At 38.2% G+C, this 17,771-nt stretch overlaps 1 protein-coding gene across 7 annotated transcripts in view; it reads right to left on the reverse strand.

Moving 5' to 3' along the window:
- The window catches only part of EGF (epidermal growth factor), a 94,842-nt gene that overhangs the window by 17,076 nt on the left and 59,995 nt on the right, over positions 1–17,771 (reverse strand). For all 7 annotated transcript variants that reach the window (XM_036025296.1, XM_036025300.1, XM_036025274.1 and 4 more), the window contains exons 14-18: positions 13,836–14,003; positions 13,000–13,149; positions 9,657–9,776; positions 3,139–3,255; positions 2,339–2,464 (exon numbers count right to left, since the gene is read on the reverse strand). In XM_036025296.1, coding sequence (XP_035881189.1) covers positions 2,339–2,464; positions 3,139–3,255; positions 9,657–9,776; positions 13,000–13,149; positions 13,836–14,003 — 681 coding nt within the window. The remainder of the gene's footprint in view (positions 1–2,338; positions 2,465–3,138; positions 3,256–9,656; positions 9,777–12,999; positions 13,150–13,835; positions 14,004–17,771) is intronic.

Below are 17,771 nucleotides of genomic sequence, written 5' to 3' on the forward strand. Positions count from 1 at the left end.
CTTTTTCTAATGTGGCTACTAGAACATTTTAAATTATATATGTGATGACTGACATTACATTTTTATTGGCAATCCTGGTCTAAAAAAGTAAAACCCCAATGACTAACCCTCAGATTCTAGTCTTCCATGAATGTAGCCCAACCCACCTATTATAGACTGAATTTTATCCCACCAAATTCATATGTTGAATCCCTGACCCCCCAATGTGACTATATTTGGAGAAAGGGCCTGTAAGGAAGTAATTAAGATTAAATGAGGTCATAAGAATGGGATCCTGACCCAATAGGTCATTATAAGAAGAAACATCAGATTCCCTCCCCTCTCTTTTTCTTTCTCCTCCTTCTCCTTCTTCTTCTTTGCCCCCCCCCCCCCATTAGCCACCAAGAAGAAACAATGTACGTATGCAGGGAGAAGGCAGCTGTTTGTAAGCCAAAGAGAGTCCTCACCCAGAACTGAATAAGGCAGCACTTTGATGTGGAACACCTAGCCTCCAGAACTATGAGAAAATAAATGACTTGTTTAGGCCACCCAGTCTGTACAGCACAAGGACACCACCTTAACAGCCTCAGTTTCTGCTTTCTCTCATATACGACCTATACGGGTCGTATAGTGCTCAATTAAGTTTTCTATCCCTTCAAATTTCTGCCTTATAAAAATCTCCTCTTACCCCAGGTCCACTCAAAATAATGCTTCCTCCAAGAAGTCTTTCCCCAAACCTCAAACAGATATTTTTTCCAGTTCTGAACTTCCACTGTAGTTTTCACTTCTCTTATGATGCATAACCCTCTTCACCAATGATCACAGCTATATGTATTTCTTTAAGATCGCACTCTCCTTGCAGGTAAGGACTGACTTCATCATCTTGATATTCCTCACAGTTCCTAGTACTGTGTCTTTGTACTAACAGCAGCCAATCAAATCTCTATCCCATTGCATTGCCATCCTGAATGGCTCAAACGGAATCTTTTTTAAAAGACTGATTTACTATTATTATATCTGTGAACTATCACCTTGGGAGTGAGACAGAACTTTTGCAAAAAGTAAAAACAAAGATACACTCTTGGCCAAGAGACACAACTACTTTTTACAATAAGAATGACAACACTTCTATACAGAAGTGTATCTGTATCTCTCTATCTCTATGTATCATATATGCACGCATATGGAGAGGAAAGGAAGGAGAGAAGGGGAAGAGGAGAGGAAGGGGGAGAGGACAGGAATGAGTTCGCTGCTGCTACTGCGGCTGGGCCGTGACACCCTGAGGTGTTTTTGATACTGGAAAGGAACAGAGTGAAAATCCAGAGTCTAAGCGAGTATGCCTTCCTTTCTCTTCAAAGTAAATTAAATATAAAGCCTAGTTGTCTAAATTATCCATGAGCCTGCTTAATTAGAGCAGTGACGTTTTCCTGACTAACAGCCAAATATGTGCTTAAAATGGCGTTTACAGATTTCTGTGGACGCCACAACATTCATCTCCTGAAGGTCTGATTTAAACCAACCAGATCCAGAAAACTGACTGAAATTTCATCTTTAACTTCAACATATAGGAGAAAGCAGTACTATAGCTTCTTATCAGGGTATCTGCCCTTCACTGTGAAAGATTTTTGTTTTCAGGAAGAAAAGCAAATACTCAAAGAGACAATTTAAAGCCCCATAAAACTTCAGACAACCACTTCACTGGGCTATGATGGCTTTGGGCAGGTCTTCGCTTGCTTGGTGATGCCACGCTGCTGACACCTGGACTGGGACAAGACATTCACTAAGTGAACTCCCCCCAAAGAGCCACTCCCAGACCTTGGCAGAGGATGGTGGTTATGAAAGAGGTCTTAATCATTCTCTATTTGTATGCAAGTGTCAGGAGTTGGAGTCTTTCCTCTGTTGAATTTATTGAGAGCCCCCGCGGAGCCTTTGCACAGAACCACACCTCCTCTCCTTCACACACACACACACACACACACACACACATATTTCACCACTGTTCAACTGCCAAATTTGGTGATAAAAAATATTCAGTTCCCCTCATGATGGCTCAGAGTATGGAGTATTGATGAGGTGCTGGTGTTACTCAAACCTAGGGAAAAGAACCAGAAGGCAGAGGGGCAACTTAGCTCTACAGGGTGTTTCTGCTGACTAGTGTGAGAACACAAGGGCACAAACTTGACTATGTACCAGGAACTGAAATATGTCAGTTTTAACAGGTCACACAATTCCTCTTTCAGCTTTAACATGCATGTCACCCCAGTTATATCCTGGTTTTTCTTGGCCCACCACACTTAGAGCGTTTTGTGATTCTCTAAGGCCTGCCTCCACCCACTTGCCTCAGCACACACACTCTTACCAAGACAATGAGTCCCGTTTCCTTGGTAGCCTTCTGAGCACTGGCACACATAGCCACCTTCAGTATTGATGCACTTGGAGGAGGGGTGTGGGCAAGCTGGTATATCCATCTCACATTCATCTATATCTGTGGGGAAATGAGGAACTAGTGAAATATATTGGCAACTCTGGTATAAAGGAGCATACTAGGAAAAAATAAGTATAATCTTACACACATTCATTCGGCTGTTTACAGAGACTGCAAATCCAATGCAAATCCATAAAGTTCATATCTTAATCGATTTTTACAGATTTCTCACATTTGTTTAGCCAAGTATGTGTAAGTAAATCACTTTGTGCATAGCTTCAGACCATTAAATCCTGAGATTTTTACAGTAATTGCTAACTTTTTTGAGGCTATCGATATAAAATAGAAGGCTATCCATCTCAATCTATTTATTAAACTAAAACTTATGACCTAAGCTTTGGGGAGAAAAAATGGTTGTGTTTTTATTGGAAGTGTTGAATTCATAAATTTGGCTTGAACTCAAATACATGCTTCTGAAATGAATTATAAATTCTTCTCCTGAATATCAACTGCATATACCTCATAACTTTAACACAAACTCAGTATAATGTAACAACATATTATATGTTTCATATTTTCTACACATGCTATCCATTATTTTTTTAGCTGATACCAAAAAAATTTATTCAATCCTGCTGATCACATAAGTCTTTCTGGAGATTTGAAACCCATACGATCTCAGTGTTTCCGGTTCACTCTTTTTTACAGTTATGCGCATTGGCCTTTGCCCTTACCAGAACATACTCTTCCATCCCCAGCAAATCCTCTCAAACACTGACACGTGGCGACCTCTCCCTCTGACACACATCGAGAGTGTGCACCACATCCCACGGGACCGCAGTCATCTTCATCTGCAACAGCAAGAACCCCATCAGGTTATTTCCAGACCTCAGAGGCAAAAATGGGCTTTAATGTTCTAGGTTCTACAGAACATTCCAGCACGTCCTTTTCCAAGTTCTGGGACAAGTTAACCCTCAAACAGAAACACTGTTGACCTGGAAGTTATGTACATATGAAAGGATCTGTGAGCCATATGTTTCCATTTACATGCTCTCAACAAATCTTTAGTCTTAACTATTTGGTGTTCAAACAGCCCTGTGTAAACTTAATGTACAATTTTTAAAAGCATCTAAAATTTGATTCATAAAATTGCTTGGAGTAAATGGATTCAAATTTCAAAAGGTTTATTGCTCATTTGAGCATTCCCAACCATCATGACATACCAAAGGGTCGGTATGTTCTTAGCCCTCAAAGCCACACAGAGTAATACACAGCAAGTAGCTTTGTGTACTAACATGGCAAAGAGATTCAATCATAGAGATTTATTGTCAATTTACTAAAATTATGTTTTATGTATCATAGAATATGTATGTCACAATGTATGTTTATTATCAAGATTTATGTAGTGACTTGCAAACTTCAAGGCACTTTTACAAAGTCATGAACCATATAAAGTAAATGCTGTAAATGGATCAATTCATTTCATACTCCATTGAAATGCACATGCCCCAGGGGACAGAGTTGCATGCTGAGCCATAAATATGAGCGAGTTTTTTTTTCCCCTTGAACTACTTATACATATAATCATCCTCTAAATGCCTCCTCCCTTTCAGAGTTGGGGAGATTTGACATACCACAGGAGGATATAATCTGTCATCTGTCTACTTACTAGTAATGTTGCTCATCTGAGCATAGAAGAGGTCAAACTTGCCCATAAATTTAAAGAAAGTTAAGTGATCAAAGTAGGATTTGATGCCATGTGAATGCAGACATTGGGTAATTGTGTTTGGTTTGCTTAGCTATTTGAGTAAGATTTCTCTTGTGGGAAAACATGCCTTTCAGGCTTCCTTGGTAATGTGTCACTCATGACTCTTAAAGATGGATAACTTCAGACTAAATCAATTACCCATTTGATTTGGCTTTTATTTGGAGGACTAGCCTCCAAATCACAAAGCTGTTCAGAGTGTGTGGTGGACAGTATCTAATTACGCAAGACATTTTAAATCACTTGCACAATTATCTTAAATTAGAATATGATTCAGGATTTATTTGGTAACTTGCAAACCCTAAGGCTGCTTTGCATAATGGAAAGCAATGGATGTGCAGTTGTTGGAGGGAAGGACTATAGCCAAAGTCCTTTCTGCCACAAACTAGCTCTGGAAGGAAGGAATTCCCGGGCTCTACATGCCTCTTCTCTAAAACACAGGTGATGATTTCTGCCCAGTCTACTTCACATGCTTGTTGAAAGAACTTGAAAAAAAAGAGATTAAAAAAATTCCTTTGAGAATTATAAAATATTATGCCTATCTAAATAAGGATGATAAAGAAGAATGCTGTGACAGCCTGAATCAGAATTAGCCTATCAGACTAGAAAACTACATTCTGGGGCCTGTTCATAAAATTAATGATTTTGTTCAAAAGTATCTAATACTTGCCAGACCAAAAATACAGTGGTGGAGAATACAGACAAGGGCTTTGTTTTCTTGTATTGAAGAACAACTATGATAAGCACTATTCATGAAACAATACCTATTATAGTTTGTGAAGTAGCTCTCACCTCACCTGGACAGGACACTAGAAAGGTCCTTCTGAGTAAGAACATATAAAGTTGAAATCTGAAGGATTAGCAAGATTTGGAGGGTTAAGAAGAGCATTGTGGGCCAAGCACACAACACCACCTGCATGTTACAGGTAAGGTCAGGGTAACTGAAGCAGGTCACAGAAAGCTGGGGACGGAAGGGCACATGTTTAGGTTGGTGAAGTATGTAAGGGTTAGTCCATCCAGGGTCCAACAGACCACATTAAGAAGTTTACATTTTATTTATGAATTTGAATAACTCATGATTTTAGTAAATTTGACAATAAAACTTTTTAAAAGTATATTTTATTGATTATGCTATTATAATTGTCCTAATTTTTCACTCTTTGTCCCCCTCCACTTAGTACCCTGTTTCCCTCCAATAATCCCCCTTTCAGTTCATGTCCATGAGTCATGCATATAAGTTCTTTGGCTTCTCCATTTCCCATACTATTTATTCTTAACCTCCCCCTGTCTATTTTGTACCTACCAATTATGTTTCTTAATCCATGCACCTTTTCTCCTGTACTCCCTATTCCCCCTCCCAGCTGATAACCCTCCAAATGATCTCAATATCTACGATTCTGTTCCTGTTCTGGTTGTTTGTTTAGTTGTTGTTGTTGTTGTTTTTCAGATTCAGTTGTTGATAGTTGGGAATTTGTTGCCTTTTTAATGTTCATGGTTTTGGTCTTCTTATTTTTCTTAGACAAGTCCTTTTAACATTCCCTGTAATAATGGCTTGGTGATGATGAACTTTAACTTGACCTTGTCTGGGAAATACTTTATCTGTCCTTCCATTCTTAATGATAGCTTTGCTAGATAGAGTAATCTTGGTTGTAGGTCCTTGCTTTTCATCACTTTGAATACTTTTCTCCAGTTACTTCTTGCCTGCAAAATTTCTTTTGAGAAGTCAGCTGACAGTCTTATGGGAACTCCTTTGTAGGTAACTCTCTGCCTTTCTATTGCTGCTTTTAAGATTCTCTCTTTCTCTTTAACCTTTCACATTTTAATTATGATATGTTTTGGTGTGGTCCTCTTTGGGTTCAACTTGTTTGGGACTCTCTGAGCTTTCTGGACTTGCATATCTATTTCCTTCACCAAATTAGGAAACTTTTCTTTCATTATTTTTCAAATAAGTTTTCAATTTCTTCTTCTACTTCTTCTCCTTCTAGCACCCTTATGATTCAGATGTTGGCCTGTTTGGAGATGTCACAGAAGTTGCTTATATTATCCTTGCTTTTTTAAATTCTTGTTCTTTCTTTCTATTCTGGCTGAATGCCTATTTCTTCTTTATGTTATAAATCATTGATTTGAATCCTGGCTTCCTTTCCTACAGTGTTGGTTCCCTATGGATTTTTCTGAATTTCACTTAGTATAACCTTCATTTCTTTCTTTATGTTGTTGCCATACTCAATGAGTTCTTTGAGCGTCCTGATCACCAGTGTTTTGAACTCTGCCTCTGATAGGTTGGCTATCTCCATTTTGTTTAGCTGTTTTTCTGGGGTTTTGTTCTGTTATTTCATTTGGGCCATATTTCTTTGTATCCTCAATTTGGCAACATTGCTGTGTTTGTTTCTGTGTATTACATAGAGCTGCTTTGATTCCTTGTCTTAGTGTACTTGTTAGTTATATGGGGCAGAGCCTTAAGTATTCACTGGGTGGAGCAACCCACTTCCCCACTTTGTGGCTTTGTGTGGGGGGAGGGTTCTGAGTGGGGACAGTGCTGCTACCTGGCTTCTGGAGGCTTGCCCAGCACTTGCCCCATTTCCTTTCACTTCACCCACTTCCCATATGCACCTGGCACCCTTCCACTTGTTGCCCTGGTGGTGAATCCAAGAGTGGGTGACTCTGTCTAAGTTCCAAATCCATGTAGACCCCTTAAATACACTCTCCTGAAAATCTGGCAATTTCTTCCACTACCCTACCCCCACTGGTTTTTATAGCTAGACGTTATGGGGATTTATCTTTCTGGTATCAGAACCTTGTGCTGTACTATAGGAGACCATTCTGTGTGGTGTGGACCCAGCTCCCACTCAAAAAGGCCAATGCACAGTGAGTCCAGTGTGCAGGACCCATGTCCATGGATAGGTTCTCCCATGGGGAATCAGGCCTGCATTGTACCTAGGCCGCTTTGAAACTTGCCTTTTACTAAAACTCCCTCACTCTGAATTGAGGCAGCAAACATTTACTGCATATCTTTAAAGTAACTTCCTAAAATCTATGCTAAACCTTCCAAGGATGAATGTAACCAATTTAACCACTTTTCCCTTTGCATTTGCAAATGTCCTTCTTCTCTGATATGGTTAAGCAGCATCCTCTCCTTTGTTTTCTGTAAAAGGTAACCATCTAAAGTGAACCTGTGCATAGTAAATGAGGACCGTCCTCAATGTAATGTGCTCAGAAAAGCAATAAAATTTTGTCAAGGCGAGGGTCAGGGTGCTCCCCTCTTGAGAGAGTGGTCAAGGCTCTCTGACACTCTCTCCTTGAGAGAAAGGTTGAGTCATTCCTTTTCCTCCACAGGACTTGGTAGTCCATGTGAATTTGTCTTGTCTGAGCCACAACGCTGCAGATCCCAGAGCCAGGGTCTGTGTCACTGTATAGCCTGGCCTGGGGTTGGGATCGCTTACTCCCAAGGTATCCCTCCTGATTTTTATCCACCACACATGAATGTGGGACCACCTATTCTACTACCACTGCCGTCTCTCTGTGCCACGCTATATCTCCTCACCTCTCCACTCATCTCTGCAACTCTGCCCCTCCTACCCATCTGGATAAAGGTGGCTTCTTTACATTGTTGGTTGTCAGACTTCCATATAGATTGATTTTCTGACAGTTCTGGGTGTTTTTTTATTTTGAGGTTTTGTTGTAATTCTTCTTGTGGTTGCATGAGGAGGTGAAGTGTGTCTACCTATGCCTCCATCTTCACTGGAAGTCTGCCCAAGGCAGGAGCAGAAGTGGTCTCCACTATTTCCTAGATGCCACTGCTCTGGCCCACCAAAACTTTTTATGATTGAATCTCTTTGTGGTATTGTACACAGGTCTACTTGCTACATATCAGTTTGTGTGTCTTTGGGCAATACGAATATATTGACATAAAATCCAGTATAGAGTTTTCAATTTTTTTAGTATAGAAACTTTGTTGAAATGAAATCTCACTCCTAAATAAGACCCCTTAGCCCAACACAGGTAGAACTACAACTTGGAAGCGAAAGACAAAGAAGGACACAATTCAGGTATGAAAAGATGAGGTAGTTTTTAACCAAAACAATCAATTCCATCTATTCCACACAAGGCAGAGTATAGCCTCCAGGTATGACGCCAAACACAGCCTATGTATATGTATATCAAATCTTTGGTCATTTCATCACTCCCCCATCTCACCTATGTGCCTAATTTACTGTCATTGATCTTGGTCTTTGAGTCTCCCAAACATCAGTTTTTTAAAAAATATGTTTTATGAATCTCTAGGGATCCCTAGTGGCTTTGAAAGTTTCTCCATACTGATAATACTTATATTGTTTTATTTCATCATATTATTTGTCTCCACATCAGACTGTGACCTTGGAGACTGGGGCTATATTTATCTCATCATGGCATCCACAGCACTCAGCATGGTGCTGAGTTTGGCAAAGAAATAGCTGTTAAATGAATAATATCCCTAACATGACAATGTTTTCAGTACTTCTTTTTTTGACACGAATTAATTATTTGGTCCTAATTTAAAAAAAAAACTTTGGTCAAGTCACTAACATCATATATCTTAGTCTCAGCTTTCAAATCTGAGAAACAATGTGTTGTGAAAAAGGATCAAGTTAGAGGATAAAATACCTGGTAAACTCTAAAGTTCCATACAAATTATCATGACAAAAAATATCCACCTCTTTGTATTTTTATCAAAAATCACACTGTAAAATTCTTTTGAGGAGGGGTATGAGGTCCCAGGGACACATACATTGACAAAAAAGTCTGTAGATCACAGAAGTTTGATGAGCACTTGGTTAAGTGCATGTAATGTCCTACTGTGGAGTTTCCAGACTTATTTTTAGTCACAGACATTTTGTTAAAATCTTACTCAGCTGCACTGACTGAAGGTCAGAGACCTAGAATAAGAAGGGGTGGGGTTTGCAGAAGACCTCAGACTGAGCTAAATCCAATATGGAAACCAGTGGCCTCATGAGTGAATATACAATATAAAAGAATTAGGTTCTCTAAAGTTGTTACGTACTGAACAAATAACTTAGCATGTTGGAGACAAATGTGCCATATAGAAGAAAAATTCTAATATTTTCTACTTGTGGATTTTTCCAGAGCAGCTGAAGGAAACAATCTACATTTTCTTATCAATTATTATCTACTTTACATTAATGGAACTACAGCTACATGGACCAAATACCAAGAATACTAGGTATCGAAGGATACACTCAAGTCTGCTCTGTCTTATTTTTCACCTTTGTCTCCAAGTTAGATTTCTTCCAAGAAGGTTTAAGTCCAAAGAGTCTCAATGAGTCAAGTTCAATGCAGTCATCTTCCTCAGACAGAGAAGGACCAAAGTTCAGCTTTACGAGCTTTGTGTAGATTTAACCAACATTAAATTAGAGAGATGATTCAGAATTTCTGATTGGTGGGATGAAAATTGTTGGGACCAAAGCTGTACCAGAGACTCATTATTCATACCTGACACCATGATTTCAGCCACAAGCATATGTTGGGATTGTGTAGTGTTATCTTCAAACTCTTGACTGCTGGATAAGAAGTCCGATGATATTTCTTGATTGCTTAGATCTGCTTCACTACCTATGGAAGGTCAACAGATACAATTAACTTAACTTTCATGATTCAAGAAAAGTTTTATTTAATTTATATTTATGGCTCTTTGTTGGTTGACAGTTCAGATCCATCCTTACAGTAACAGCATTCAAGGAAACTACCAGGGCCTTGGTGACTTCAAAAACCTCACTGGCTATACCACACCATCCCAGCTTTACCCCATGCAACCTGACAGTTGAGGGAGGGGGCCAACAGGGAAGAAAGGCAAGACATTTTTAGGTACTGGAAAAAAATGAAATACCAGAATCCTTATGAATATAATCAGCTTATAATCACAGAATGCCATTACAAGGGAAAATTGATGAGATGTGTTTCATACATATTCCTCCTTTAGGCTGTTTTCCAACACTTATTTTAGCCTGATTTTACTTGTATTTAGATGTGTGGATGGGCATAAACAAGCCATAATTTAACACAGGCATGGGACCTATGCAACTTCCTAGATATGGGAGAAATGGATCCCTTAAAACACCAAATGTGCTCTCTAAGTATGTGCATGGATCCCTGGGGTCCCACTGCATGGAGTTCATAAGGTCAAACTATTTTTATAAAAAGCAAATAACTTTAATGTGATTTGCCTTTTTCACTGTATCTGGATTGATACTAATGGACAAAAGTAATGATTGGTGGAACTGCAATGCCTTAGCCTGAATCAAGGCCATGGCACCAAACTCTACTAGTTGTCATGTTCTTCACTGCCACCTATAATCTCTCTCTCTCTCTCTCTCACACAGACACACACACACACACACACACACTTCTTTCATTTAAGAGGATCCATGGTGAAGAGTAATAATAAATGCCCTGGCCAGTGTGGCTCAGTTGGTTGGGGCATTGTCCCGTAGACCGAGAGGTCTCGAGTTTGATTCCCGGTCAGGGCACATACCTAGGTTGTGGATTTGACATACCTAGGTTGTGGACAGGGGAGTCTAGAAGGCAACCAATGTATGTTTCTCTCTCTCTCTAAAAATCAATGAAAAAAAATTTCCTTGGGTAAGGATTTTTAAAAAGTAAGAATTATTAATTTTTTAAAATCTTGCCCATGGAATATTTAGCTCTAACAGTCTTATAATAAAGTGGAAAATACACATAAAACACTCTGTTATCTGTGAAGATACCAAATTATGATGGTTGTCTGAAGGAAAATCACTTATATGCTCTTTGAGTTGCAAGTTAAAACTAGTTTCTTTTTTCATTGAGCATGATTTTTACTTGAAAGGATAACTGATAAACTATGTTATTAACACTTGGGGATTTGGCAAGCTTTTTTTTTGAAGAAAATGAATAAAGTGAGCCTGTCACTTCAAGCAAAACAACTCACAGTGCTTGTTGTCATAATAAAATTTGAGCTTTCAAGTGAGAAATAGAATTCTACTTTAGAAAATTTTCTCCACTACCATGAGCTTGACAAAATTTCAATACTCAAAACTTTTCTGATGAGTTCGATGGTGATACTTAATAAATGTGATTTTTGTAACAATTATTACATGAATGTAACAATTGGAAGATCTGCATAACTCAACTAAATTTTCAAATGACTAAAATATGATACTACCAAATCACGCAAGATAAAAGATCCACTCAAAGTACAAAATAGATCATTGAATTTTAATATGTCAGAAGACAAAAAAATTCAATGATGTGGCTTCAGATTCCACATTGCAACTAAGCTCCAAGAAACTATCAAATATATAGTTCTGATATGGTAGCAAATAAAAAATGCAAAAAAGGCATCTGAAAAAGCTGTTAAATATTCCTTCCTCCCTTTTCCAACTCCATGTCTCTGTGAGGCCAATTTTCTTCATAGGCTTGAACCAAAACAACCCAGCAACAGACTTAACCTGCACACAGGCATGAGAATCCCCCTGCCCTCTATTAAGCCAGACATTAGATATAAAGGTAAACCAATGCCATTCTTCTCACTGCATAGTTTTTTGTTTGGGGAAATATAATCATTTAACTTATTTCTATAAAAGTATCTTATGTTCATATATAATGGAATATTAGAATAATTTTAATAGATAGTTCTAGAATATTTTAGTTTTAATTTCTAATAAAAATATTGATAGATGTAGTTTATAAAAACAAAAACTCTGGGATTCTCAATCATTTTTAAGAGTGTAAAGTATACCTGAAGCCAAAAATATTAAGAATTGTTGTCCTAAGGTAACAATTAATAGAAGTTCTGAAAATCCAAAATATCCAATTCCAGTCTATGACCTGAATAGACAATTCCCCAAAAAGGACATATAGAAGGCCCAAAAGATGCTCAAGGCCATAAATCATCAGAGATATGCAAATTAAAACCATAATGAGATATCATCTCACATCTGTCTGGCTACCATCAATAAATCAATGAACAACAAGCACTGGCAAGGATGTGAATAAAGGGGAACCCTAGTGCACTGTTAGTGGAAATGCAGACTGGTGCAGCCACTGTGGAAAGCAGTGTGGAGATACTGCAAAAAGTTTAAAATGGATCTGCTTTCTGATCCAGCAATCCCATTTCTGGAAATATATGTGAAGGAACCTAAAACATTAATTCAAAAGAACATAAACACCCCTGTGTTCACTGCAGTGTTATGTACAATAGCCAAGATATGGAAGCAGCCCAAGTGTCCATCAGTAGATGAGTGGATAAAACAACTATTTGACATTTACACAGTGGAATTCTACTTGGCCATAAAAAAGAAAATTGCACCATTTGTGGCAGCGTGGATATAAGCAGGACCTGGAAAACATTATGCTGACTGGCTTATTTAAGCCAGTCAGAGAAAGACAAATACCATATGATTACACTCATATGTGGAATCTAATGAACAAACTGAACTAACAAGCAAAATAGAGACAAATTCATAGATAGAGAGCAGTATGACAGTTATGAAGGGGCTAAGTGGTGGAGGGATAGAGCAAAAAGGAAAAAGGACTCATGGACATGGACAACAGTGTGGTGATTGCAGAGGAGGAGGTATAAGTAGGAGAATGGAAAAAATACAATTAAAAAATTGTGGTGATTTTTTTTAAAAAGAAGCCCATACTCATCAGAGGAAAAAAAAAAAACACTTGGCATCCCTAAAATCAGAGGAGCTTTTAATACACAAAATATTAAAGAGCAGCAAGTGCATAAGGTTCAATGTGGAATAAAACTATATTCCTGAGCCAAGGTAAGACACATAATTTATTATATTACCTGTCGATATCTGATGGACATTTAGAGCCAGACACATTTTCCCATCTGGGGCTTTCACAAAACCTTCACGACATGAACACTGAGCAGTTCCAAACTCCTCTTTGCAAATGTGTTCACAGCCTCCATTTTGATATAAGCAGGGATCTGCCCCTAGTGGAGGAAGAGATGCATTCACAGAAGGGCTTGCAGATCAAAAGAGTGCCCTAGATACAAATCACAATGTACAGCTTTGGGGAAAGAAACTTGGTGTATCTAAGTGGAGCCCATATCAAGAGCTATTTCAGAAGAGTTCCTATAAGGAGCCATTAAGATTAGCTCAGAATGTTATTACCTTACGAGTTATTTAAGTATAATCAGTACATTTGTCCAAGAAGCTCTTTAGGCAGATGAGATTCCTATTTCCTAGCTCATATGTAGTCAAATTGACAAAGGGCAGCCAGGAAAGAAGAGTTACTATAAATGACTAGATGCCTCCTCTATTTGCTCACTCCCTGGCACTGTCAGGGAGTGGAGAAAGGCCCCAGTGTAGACTGAAGCTTCCACTGCAGATGTCTAAATTGTCCACCCCACCCCCACCCTTAGTTCCTTTAACACAAGAGTCGTTTAAAAGGACAACATAAGTAACAGCTGTCCAGGAAGGGAAAAATGAGACTGGAAAACTAAAGCCCAAATTTACTACCAGAAAGTTTTAGTTTAAACAACATATAAATCAGGAAATTTTAACATCCACCTAGATTAGTGAGAACTGCAAAATCTCCCCTCCTCCCTTGCGATCAAACAATTAAAATAGTTGTAGATTCCAGTCAAAGAAAGACTGTGTAACATGTCCAGTGTACCTGGTTTTGCCAATGGATGAACTACAACCAGTGATGAGGGCTTCAGCATGCTGCCTCGGAGACGTACCCTGTTTTTGCCAGTCCTCTTGTTCACCCTTATTACCGATGGCACAGTCCAGTCAGAGAACCACACGTGATCCTCAAACACAGCCACAGCAAATGGGTGACCTGGAAGCAGTTCCAATCCATTACATACGTCTTGTCTTTGCCATGAATATGTTTAAAAGGACAGGCTTGAAATGTTCATGCAATCCCTAGACTAAATCAATTATTTAACGTAACTGCTAAGCAAGGTATGAGCCACCACCTGATAGGGCAACCTCATCTCAGAATGGAAGCCTGGTGGTGTGAAAACCTCGAAAACCCCACTGTCACCCAGCATTCAGAAAACTGGGGAACGTGGCCTCATGGAAATACAGGGTGGGGCAAAAGTAGATTTATAGTTGTGAGTATGCAAATTACAGTTTATTCTTGTATTGTTACTTATTAATTGTTGTATTATTTTCTTTACAAAGAACTGTAAACCTACTTTGGACCCACCCTGCAACAGCATCAAGATGAGAATCACTGACCAACATTTGTGTTCAGTGATTCTGTCACTATTTATAGACTAAACTTCAGCAAATAATCGTACCCCTCTTTGCTCTCAGTTCCTTGGCTTTTGAATGGCAGGAATAGGTAGTACACTAATTCACAGTTGCTGTAAGGATACTTAAAAATTTAAGGTAACTGAATAACAGTCTCCTCAAACTCCCAGCTCCAACAACACATTTCCCTGCATTGGATGCCCACCTCTTCTCCTATCTCGCCTCTTTTCTAGTATTCACCCATTGACCTGTGCTCCTGGTGTCCTCTGTCCTGCTTCTCTAGGCCATTGTTCAGTCAATTACCTCTTTTGTTTACATCTTCATTCTTTCTATTCTACTAGCTTCTTTCCTGCAACTAATGAATAAATATCTTCAGGTCTCTCCTATCTTAATTTCCTCATCCCCCTTGACTCCTCCCCCTGGTTTCTTTTTGCCTCTTTCCTTCCATTTTTAGCCAAGTGTTTTGAAAGTCATTTATTATCTGCTATTGCCATTTTCATCACTACCAACCCCTAGGTTGGCCCTTCTGACCCCACCTCAACTAAACTCACGTCTCCCTGCTGCTGAAATTGCTCAGATAAGAAATTCTAATATTTAGTAAGCAAGGAAATGTTGTAATATACCATGTCAAGTAATTACAGACTAAAGCTCAAGACAGCCAAGTTTAGAAGCTTTAATCACATCCCCTCACATTCCCCAAGCCAGTCTTTGCAAACAAAGGATGGATTTGGTGCATTAGAATGAATGTCTCCCTCTTCTGGCAGCAAATGCAAATGCCTTCTCTGGGTGACAGGGAGTCTCCACCCAACATTACTGACCAGGGCCATTAAGCAAGCACAATTTACAATAGCCAAGTGCTGGAAGCAACCTACGTGCCCATCAGTAAATGAATGGATCAAAAAACTATGGTATATTTACACAATGGAATTCTATGCAGCTGAAAGAAAGAAGGAGCTCCTACCCTTTGTGACAGCATGGATGGAACTGGAAAGCATTATGCTAAGTGAAATAAGCCAAGTGATGAATGACAAATACCATATGATCTCACCTTTAACAGGAACCTAATCAACAAAACAAAAAAACAAGCAAAATATAACTAAAGACACTGAAATAGAGAACAGGCTGACAGTGTTCAGAGGGGAGAGGGGAGAGAATTTCAGGGGAATTTCAGGGAAAAAGGGGAAGGGTTTACAGGAACAAGTATAAAGGACACATGGACAAAAACTAGGGGCAGGTGGAAATGGGAGGGAGGTGGGGAGGGCTGGGTAGGTGGGCTGGGATGGGAGTAAAAGATAGAAAATTGTACTTGAACAATAATTAAAATAAATTATTTTTTAAAAGATTCATTTTAATCTCCAGCTCACTGTCCCAAATTAAAGCCATAAATGCAGCAAAGGAATTCTTTTATATAGCTATTCGTTTTTTATTTGGGTAAAAAAGCCCAATGACACAATATTTACCATCTTGGCCTGTGTATAGTTCACTAGCGGTAAGTACATTCATGTTGTTGGGCAACCAAATTCCAGAAACTTTTTATCTGGTAAAACTGAAACTCTACACCCATTAAACAACAACTTCTCATTTCTCCCTCTACCCAGTCCCTGACAAAGACCATTCTACCTTCTGTTTCTATGAATTAGACTATTCTAGATACCACAATAAGTGGAATCATACAATATTTATCTTTTGTGACTGGCTTACTTCACTTAGCATAATGTCTTCTGGGTTCATCCATGTTGTAACCTGTGTCAGAATTAGCTATACTTTTTCAATAAAAAAACCCACACTAGACATAATACTTCTTATTTTTTTGGTTATGAAAGGGCCACAATTGCATTTAAAATGAAGAATAAATTCCTTTAATCTTTACATTAAAAGTCTTGAACTGGCAGTTGAGAAACTGCCATTTACATACCTATAGATGGCACTGTAGTGATGGGAATAGTTATTCAGACATTTAAAAATTCTCAGTTATTTGATAATGGCCTTTAATAAGAAGTTGCATTTGTCCCAGATTTGAGTAATAATACAAATTATTTTTTAAAAAATATCTGCTATGACTTTGGGTTTAGAATATTATGTCTTTAGATTCTGGTTAGAAAATTTCAAATCCTTTAGGGCACTCATATATCAAAGCTATAATTTCACATTTATCTGGCAGATGAAAATTTTAAATAGACCAATGACTTCACAGGAACAATATTTGTGTAACTCTTCTTGTACATCTGCTTCCCACAATGACTCAATAAATACCTGTTATGTGCATGGATGAGTAAAGTCTAGAACTGTACACAAGCTTATGGCTTATTGTGAAGCATCTCTTTAATTTTTAAAGAAACTTAAAAGTATGTAACATTTTCAGTTGTAATTATCTTCATTTTCTTAATGTGTAATACAAATCTAGAAATTCATTACCTCTAGAATCAGAGACTGGGCAAAATAAATATCTTATACAGATTATTAGATTGTTAGCCTCTTCCTTGAAAAAGAAACCATGTGTTTCATCTTCCCAACCAACCAGCTTATGAAGCTCTGAAGCCTCTTTAACATCTCCTTGACCCTCATTTCTATTTCCAATCTGTTAGTAAATGCTCTCATTTTTTTATTCACAATGATTTTTTAAAAATACTCTACTTCTCCATTTTACTGTTCAATGGCAATATTCGAGCTCACGCCTTCATTAGCTGTTGTCTGGACAACTTTGTAGTTTCGTAAATAATTTCCTTCTCTCCAAATTTCCAATCTGACTCTCATACTATTGAAAACCTAAGTGCTTATCCTGAAATATCAACCTTATATATACTTCCTGCTCGAGAATATGCAGTGGCTCTCTAATACATTCAGGACTAAGTTCATCCACATATCTTGGCAACACTAACATACAGATGCCAATTTTTGCAGCCTTATTTCAAATGACATAGTTTTATCACCATTGATTTACTGCATGGCCCAGTTCAAATGTTTTTGCAGATTCCCTGAGTCAAAAATGAATCTTTCCGTGAGTCTCAGAGCCATTTGTACTTCTTTTTAAACAGTTCCAATAACTACAGTGTTTTAAAGATATTTAAGAAAATACACACATGATAACCCATGTAAAATCTGAAACTATATAAGGTGGAAAACTATATTAATCTTTGCAATCAACAGATATTCACTAATCTCTGAGGGTGATATTATCACTGTTGTGAAAATGACATTTCCTAAAGATAACAGCTGAATCAAGTTCTTATTCTTAAATAAGTTTTAAACATTTCAATATTTTCGTTCTGACTTTTGGAAAAGTTGGCAAAGAGAAGTGGTTACAGGTCATGATTTTTTTTCCAATATTTCAAAGTTCAGGTAACCCTCA

The sequence above is a fragment of the Phyllostomus discolor genome, chromosome 1 (genome assembly GCF_004126475.2).
Source record: "Phyllostomus discolor isolate MPI-MPIP mPhyDis1 chromosome 1, mPhyDis1.pri.v3, whole genome shotgun sequence".
NCBI classification, from domain to species: Eukaryota; Metazoa; Chordata; class Mammalia; order Chiroptera; family Phyllostomidae; genus Phyllostomus; species Phyllostomus discolor.